We start from the raw sequence: 8353 nt of genomic DNA on the forward strand, positions 1-8353 counted from the left end.
TAGTCCCTTCCAGTCACCGGTGGCCTTGGCAATGTCATCACCAACCTTTTTTGGAGACAGACCCAGGGGGCCGATCTTGGGGGCCAGAGCGGAAGTGGCACCGACTTCCCCACCGGTACACCTCAGGTACACGACTTTAATCTCGCTGGGGGTCGAACTTGGGCGGCATGTGGAGGCGGCTGGTGTCGGATGAACCCAGATGCGGGACGACCGAAGAAAGTTGCACCGAGGCCTCCTCCGAGCTGAAAGCCGAAAGACCTCAAATCTATTCTTAAGGAAATTTTTAAATTCAGATAGGATAGGCTCGGGATTATATTTTTGTTCTCGTGAACTTGTTTTCATTTCCTTCAGCTTCAATTTGAACTTGCACATGAGGAACTGAGGGTTTGTTCCATAGTCAGCACCTTGGTCTAGTTTTGACTGCTGACATTGAGCTTCTCCAGTGATTTCTTGCACAGGTGCAGTCAATCTTTACACCTGGTGAGGAACATGTGTTAGGTTGCCATTGGTGGCTTTTTTTAAAAGGCATTTGCTACAACAATGAATGAATGAAAATCCAAGGTCGCTGTAAACTTTCATTAAAATGAATTATAATCATGAGAAAACATCAAACCAGTGTTCTTCAAAATTGTTCATAAAAACAACCAAGAAATTACCACCAATTAGAGGGGACTAAGTAGAAATTCCTGAAATATTTCCATGTGGATCAATTCTTTTTGGTACAGTGATTTGAACAGATGATACCTAACAAAAACCATAGAGAAATTATAATTGAATGCAGCAGGTTATGCTGGATTCAATCCTGGAAAAGGGAAAAGTCACTGGTGAAAAAACTGGCAAGAGCCAAATAAAGTCTGTACTCTAACAACAACAAAAAAGATTAACACCTAACCCAAGTATAAAAACTAATAATCCGGAATGAGGGTTGCAGAGTGGAGTATACTCAGGGTGGGGGCTGGTGGGGGTGTGCGAGGGGGGATTGTGTACCAATGAAGGAGTTTTTCTTTTGCTTTTCAAGGAGAAGAGCGAACTGGGGGTGAGGGTGGGGTGGATGGGGAGAAAAGTACAACAATGAATGAATGGAAATCCAAATTCTCTGTAGATGTTCATTGAAATTAATAATAATAATAAAAAAATAGGTTGTAACCACCTCCACACCCAGTTCAACCTCCTCAAGCTATGATAATAAAATATAGATACTTTTTAAAAACAAAACAAAACTAATAATCATCCTTAGACAGGAAGCAGAGAGTTCTTCCTGCTCTCCCAGACCTGCAATAAAGTGCTATGGATATTAAAAAAAAGGCATTTGCAATGAACCAATCATTGACCACAAAGTTGATCTTTAAAGCTATTTCCAGACTCATTTCTGTTACCAAGCCTGGGCTTTCCACCCACCGTTCAGTATCCTCCTACAGGTTCCAAAGTCTTCATCGGAAGATCAAAGTTCCTCTTTTTGACATTCAAAGCAGTTGACGATTAGGCCTGTCCTGAACTCCTCAGCCCCAACACACACCGCTCTCATATCCCCAATCAAACTCATCACAACCCTTGACAGTTGTTGTTTGCCTACCTGATGGGAGAAAGGAAGGAAGTCTGAATTTATGGAGACTCAGAATAAAAGTAAGTTACCTGAGGCCCTCAAACCTCTATTAAAGGCAGATTGAGAAATACAGCTGAAACCAGCTGGCCCCCTGAACTATCCTCTCTGACCTCGAGGAGGGTAATCTGTGGCATTTGGGTTGTCCTGGGGTGGAAGCAGGCTGGGATGACAGATTCTGTGGGGTCAGGAAAGACCTGGATCTAGTCTGAAAAGTTTCAACAGATTCCTATATCCTTAACTCTTAACTGTCGGGGAGGGCAGCGCCAAGGCCCAAGTGACCAGGGAGGTCGCTGCTGCTGGTGTTCTGTGAGCTCAAACATGAAGCCTAGGACTTGTTTTCTGGGTGTGTATATTGCTAGGCTCTCAAGGTCACTGTAGGTGACTGCGGTGAACTGTGCTGCTTACCCAAAGTTTGCGTGTCTCTGGGGTTTGAAACCATTAGCAGCTCCTTGGCGCCTAAATGGGCCGTTCCCTCCTATTCCTATTCACAGCCTCAGAAACTCAGTAGAACGTCAACGACTTTTGATGGCAGTGTGTTTATGGTCATGCCATCTGTCTGCACTGCTGGACATCAAAGAGGGCAGTGCTGTAACCCCAGGCAGCCTTCACTGTCCTCTGTATTGGAAAAGACGAAGGAGAAGTTTTCCCTCACAAGTTCTTGATGCCAGGGAGGTCCCGGGAAGATCAAGGGAACACTAAACATCTCAGGAGAGGAGAGAATATGTGTAGCATAACGCTCCTTTCTTGAGTCTCTACCTTTCTCTAAAGTCAAAACAAGTAAGCCACAGGGTAGCTTTCTTCTCAGCCCCTGTGATGTTGGAGAGAGAGGAAGAAGTACCTGGACTCGAGGTATGAGTCATTGCTTTTCTGTTTAAAGGGAAGAACATTTCATCAGACCCGTAGTAGCAGTGTTTTACAAGGATTTCTCAATCCAGGAAGTTCAAGGGAGTCTCCGTCCTCAGAATGACCCACAAAGCTGTGGTGCTTGCAGGTCTGGGCTGAGACACTACCATGATCTCCAGTCTCTCTGTCTTACTTGTCCTGGGTGAGTGAATGCTGAGAAGAAAATTGATATGAGAGGCAGGAAGGAGAGGGCACTGATAACTCTGGGTTTCATGGCCTCCAACCCTCCCCTGGTGGACTTTTCTTCAGGGCTTCACGGGCTCAGGTCACCACAGAGGGATATCTTCTACGGCTACACTTCCTTCACTCCATACCCAACGCGATGCTTTGATCTCAGATGATCAAGAACCCTTCGATTATGGAGAGACTCTCTCTTACTGTGTTGTTATCCTTTTCAGGACTTTGTCTGAACTCAAAGATTCATGCCCAAAATGGTGAGTGTTTCCTCTTTGTTTCACCAAGATAGCACTGAGTTGGTTTGAAGGTCCCGTGTGGGAGGAGACCAAGGACTGATTTTCACTGTCTTCCTGCACAGTCTCATCCCTGAACTCTTTGTTCGCTTTTCCCCCTTAATGATCCTACCTGTTTCATGGGGTGAGAATCTTCCAGGCTCTGGATAGACTCTAGATTTCCAACTTTCTTCCACCAGCACAGGAGAGGCAGATAAGAATCCTCACTCAGTTTTAATGATGTTCGAGGCAAAGACAAGTGTGTGTGATCGACACTGAAAACACAGACACAGAGAATTGCAGAAATTTACTCAAATTCCCCACCTTGCAAGTGTCCTGTGCTTTCTTCCCATTTGCTGTCATGTGGTTATTTCAGGATTCATTCTCTTTGGAGAGGTCTGGAACAGGGCCGGCATTCTTGTCAAAGAGGCAGATGCAAAGTCCAGGCCTCAACATTCGCTGCTTCTGTGACTGTGTGCGAGCAATTTCTTTTTTTTTTTTTAGGGTTTCTGAGGATAGAAATTATTTTTCTTTTCTTTTTTTTTAATTGGGAAAAGCATATTGGGGGTACAAGGAGGTGAGGAATGGGGGCAGAAGGGTGAGGATGGGCCAGGATGCAGTTGCAGAGCTTCACAGTTTGGTTAGTGTGGGGAGCAGGTGAAGGAAATGATGAGGGTCCAGTGGGGACCAGATGCTACAGAGGAATGACAAGCATTTTCCAATAGTAATTAAACCAACTGTCTTATTGATTAGGGAGTTGGATGCTGACTCTCTGGCTTCTTCATGCTGAACAGGGGCATAGATGTAAAGGGGGGAAGGGAGGACACTTTATCACCTTACTGGTGATCTTGGGTTAAAGCTGCTTGCCTTCTTGCTCTGTTAGAAGATATTTTCCTGTCATTTGCTCCCCTCTGGACTGCAAAGTGTTTTCCCAGGTGGGTCCAGTGGAAATGGCTGGTTGAACCCAGAGGCTCCATCCTCCTTTGCTTCCTTAGCTGTCAGTTGTATTTCCTTTTTGTCACTGGCACAGGGTTCAGGGTCAATTCTGGAGTAAAACTCAGAGTTAAGGTTACCTATAGGAAAGGGAGCAAACCTAGAGAGAACAAACTTGTGAGTTACAAATAGAAGGGCTTTGAGGGTGTTGCTTTCAGGTTTACTGGGGGGGAGGGTGGCAGAAGGTGGCCTAGGTAACATTGGATACCCTAGGCACTCTGTTATGTTTTTTTTCCCCTCCTTACCCACCCAAGGGTCAGATGGCACAATCTGGGGACTGAGGAGCTCACCCTGAGGGCCACGACGGCTCACCCTGAGCCCGGGGCCGAGGGCAGCCCGGCCTGGGCAGAGGGCCGTGACGGCTCGCCCCGAACCGGGGGCCGAGGGCAGCCCACCGCGAGCAATTTCTTGTATCCATCCTTTCTAAAATGAGGAGAAGACAGGATGCTTCATCCCTTAAGATGCAGCTCACAAAAAGCTCAGAAGAGCGCTGTGTTCAGATTCCATGTCATTGTCTAATAATAATAATAATAACTAGATAAAAATTTTTTGAGATCTTTCCATGTGTTCTGCCCACGAAATGCCCCTCAAAGAAATCTAAAAACACGTCTGAAATGTCAAGAGCGTGTATTATATTATTTCCACACGTCGAGACTTTTCTCCTTCCTCAGGAAGGTGGTGAAGGAAAAAAGCCTCGAGTTCCCCCTCCCACTTGCTTTTATAGCCCTTTCTTGAGTGCCCCCGTTAGGGCAGAGAGATTGGCAGGCCAGGGGATCAGTCATTTGGTCGGCTTTTGATGGGCTGGCTACTTTGCCCGCCTTTACTCTTTTTGTGTCACGTAGACACTAGCTAATTCCTTACTTTTCAAGGACAGACAAGGCTTTACCCAGTGCACTTGTGTTTGCCCTAAGCTAAGAATTTTTATGGCCCGCTTCTGCCTCCAGCGCTAATGGGGGTTTATAAAAAAATGGGGTTTCTGCTGTCCTTCACCATGTGCCAGGAATATTCTGATTATGGCATATAGTGTTTAATTTTACATTAACACCACCTTTTTATTAATTTCTTAAATCCCAAACATGCTGGGCATTTAAAAATGTTTTATTGTGATTTGAAAGAAAGTATGCAGAGCAAATTGGTTTTCCATTCATGTGGGAAGCCAAACTGCATATTAAATATTTGTGATAAACCAAATGCTATATCAGGATATGAGGGAGGCATGGATACAAAGCTGGAATTCACCCTGAAGCACTAAGACAAACCTTAAATATTTACAGGGGTAGACACTAAGGCAAATGTTGGCTTTTACCGGATTCTTGTATTGTATTTGCTAACCCCTCCCTCCTGAGTCAAGCATAAGGTTTTCAATAGAAAGAGCTTGGCTTCATTTGCATAGAATTCTCTTTGTGATTTGCTCCCTGGCAATTTTCAATAAAAGCACAGGGAAGCTGAGATCGGCACTTCAGTTGTTTGAGAACTGTTCACCTCCTGCTTTACCTCTGTTTACTTATACATTCTTGGTGTCTGTCTCAATATTAATACTTACTAATATACTTTACCCTCGGTCTGCAACACATTCAGTAACTCATACTTGCATTTTGCAACATTTAGTTAGAGCCTCGACATGGTAACAGCCTTTTTCCTGCTTCTTCCCTGTGATTTCCATTTCTCCTTCTCTTCTGTCCCTTTCTGACTTCTGAGCTTTTTCCTTGGGCAAATGCTGACCTTCCAAGGCTGATGAAGCCAAGATAGGTATGTTGCTGGCTCATGTTCAAACAACTGGGGTCAAGATGGTGATGATTCATATTTAAGATCCAAACTAAGCAAAAGGCAAGAGCTTTGCCAGTTGTCCATGTCCATGTTTATTTGATGGAGGCCATGCCCCCAGTGAAACGGATTTTCAACTGATTAGCTGTTCATGCCAGATCACATTATAAAGATGCTGACATTATATTAGGTCTCATCAAAGAAATTATTTCATTATATCAGATATCATTAAGGAAATTACTAGGTTATCTCATAAAGCATCAGTGGAATGACTATATGCAAAAGAAACAGAGGTTAAGTGGGGGTGGCGGTGGCCCAGTGTGACCTCTGACTGCTTCATAAAAGGAAACTGGTGCCATCAACAATACTCAAAACAGCAAGCAAATAGCTAGCTGATAGGTCAACATGCCTACTTCCCCATGCTCCTGCACTTCTTTCGTCTTTCCACCAATTATTGGGTTCAAATGTTGCCTCAGACTTTAGTCAATTTGTGTTACTGAGAGTTGGGTTTATTAGGGCCGTAAGTTAGAGAGTGGGAGAGGCAAAGAATGTCACCCAACACAAGTTCAGGTTTTAGTCCACCAGTCCCAAAGCACAATTTCTCAATTAGTCCAGGCTCCAGTTTTTGTTCAGCAGTTAGCTTCTCCTTCCACCATCTGGAAAAAAACAGCAAAATCTTTAACAGTGTGGCTTTTATCTCAGGGCTCCTGTGGTTATACCTTGCCCTAGTCTCTCCATCACCATCATCCAGGTCTTGCCACTAGGGTCTTGCACTCACCAGGGTCTTGCTCCAGTGTTCCTCAAGTCTTGTATCTCAGTGTGGGAAGCACTCTCTCTTTCTTATCCTAGTCCCACAGCTGTTGATAATTTGCAAGATCATGCATCTGCAGGTAAGGTGCTGGAGACCAGAGGGGGCTAAGTTAAGGGCTAAAACACTCAATTTTAAGCTAGCACTACACTACATCTTAACTGGAAAAAACAAGAGAATCATAGAAGCCAAGTCGATAAACTTTATCCGTAATAGGTGACTTGGCTTAACTTGTGGGGTCCTTCATACAACACGCTGGGGAAGCAGGAAGAGGGCTTTCTCGACAACAAAATTTTTTACATTCCAGGTTGTTTGTTTTCCAGAGGCCAAGCTCTCCATTTGGGCAGTGCCAAGTGCTGTGATTCCCCTGCACAGTTCTGTGACCATTTGCTGTAGAAGACCACCGGGGGTGACCCACGTACGTCTGGTGATAGCAGACCCCAAACAGTGGGACGAAAGAATCCAACATGGAGCCCGAGAAGTGGTTGAGTTCTCCATCCGGAGTGTGACACGCGTCAATGCAGGGGTTTACTTCTGTAACTACTTAAAGGAAAAGACCTGGTCAGGACAAAGTGATCCATTGGAGCTCATGGTGACAGGTAAGGGCCACCCCAAAGGCAATGTCCCCAGTGTATCTGCTCCCTAGCACATTGTGCCTTGACCATGACTGACTCTTAGCTTCTGTCTCTATCTAATCTATCTTATTTCCCTTTGGGCTGACTTTGATGTAATCACCCTTCATAATGGAACTGGCTTTCCTAAAAAACCCCCGACATATTGTATGGGACATATATTCAGCTCCTCCACTATACATAGACTTCTCTCTGATTCCTAGCAATTAAGAAAATAAGAAAAGTGATTTTGGACTTTGGTTGGTTGGTCTTTGTGGTCCATGTACAACAACAAAGGGTGAAAGCACATTTTTGCCCTAGAGTCTTTGTTCTGTCTTTCAAAACATGGGAAAGGTGGCGTAATGTGCTCTCTTCTCTTTCAGGAGTCTTCATGGACATGCCCTCTCTAACTGCTCTTCCGGGTCCCAACGTGACCTCAGGGGGGCACGTGACCCTCCTCTGTCAAACAGTTTATCACTACGACATTTTCCTTCTGTCCAAAGATGAGAGAAACGTCTTCATCCAGGTCTATTCCCATCAAGATCACAACTCCTTTCTCATCTCCCCTGTGAAGTGGACCCATGGGGGCACCTATAGATGCTATGGTACTTCTAAACAACATCCCTTCCTCTGGTCACTGCCCAGCAAACCCCTTGACCTTTTGGTCACAGGTAAGTGCAGATTTGTTGCTAGCATTTTGGCTCTGTTCTCAAAGTGTTTATTTAATGTGGTATCTTAGGCATCTCATTGTTGTTGTTGTTATGTACCATTGAGTCGCCTGCGACTCATACCAACCCTGTGTACAACAGCCCTAAACCCTGCTCTGTCCTGTGCCAATATTATTGTCTCTGACGCATCTATCCCCATTACCCCAGTCACTGAATCAATCCATCTCATCGAGGATCTTCCTCTCCTGCACTGTCCTTCCACCCTCCCAAGCATGATGTCCCTCTCCAAGTACTGGTCCCTCCTTGCAACATGTCCAAAGTATGTCAGACAAGCTTCAGAATCCTTGCCTCCAAGGAGCAGCCCGGCTTTACCCTCTCCAGGAGAAACCTGTTCATTTTCCTAGCAGTCCATGGTATGTTCAATACTCTTCTCCATCACAACAGTTCAAAGGCATCAATTCTCTTTGTATCATCCCTAGTCATTGTCCAACTCTCTGATGCATAACAAGTGATTGCAAAGACCATGGCCTGTATCAGGCCCACCTTAGTCTCCA

The 8353-nt window shown here is 44.9% G+C and overlaps 1 protein-coding gene across 1 annotated transcript in view; it reads left to right on the forward strand.

Annotated features, from left to right (window-relative positions):
• The first annotated feature begins 6590 nt into the window (after positions 1 to 6590).
• The window catches only part of LOC102849073 (killer cell immunoglobulin-like receptor 3DL3-like), a 30796-nt gene continuing 29033 nt past the window's right edge, over positions 6591 to 8353 (forward strand). The window contains exons 1-3 of the mRNA XM_006901868.1: positions 6591 to 6607; positions 6917 to 7119; positions 7515 to 7802. Coding sequence (XP_006901930.1) covers positions 6591 to 6607; positions 6917 to 7119; positions 7515 to 7802 — 508 coding nt within the window. The remainder of the gene's footprint in view (positions 6608 to 6916; positions 7120 to 7514; positions 7803 to 8353) is intronic.

Source organism: Elephantulus edwardii, unplaced genomic scaffold, assembly GCF_000299155.1.
Source record: "Elephantulus edwardii isolate Elephantulus edwardi_28Jun2011 unplaced genomic scaffold, EleEdw1.0 scaffold00348, whole genome shotgun sequence".
In the NCBI taxonomy this organism is placed as follows: domain Eukaryota; kingdom Metazoa; phylum Chordata; class Mammalia; order Macroscelidea; family Macroscelididae; genus Elephantulus; species Elephantulus edwardii.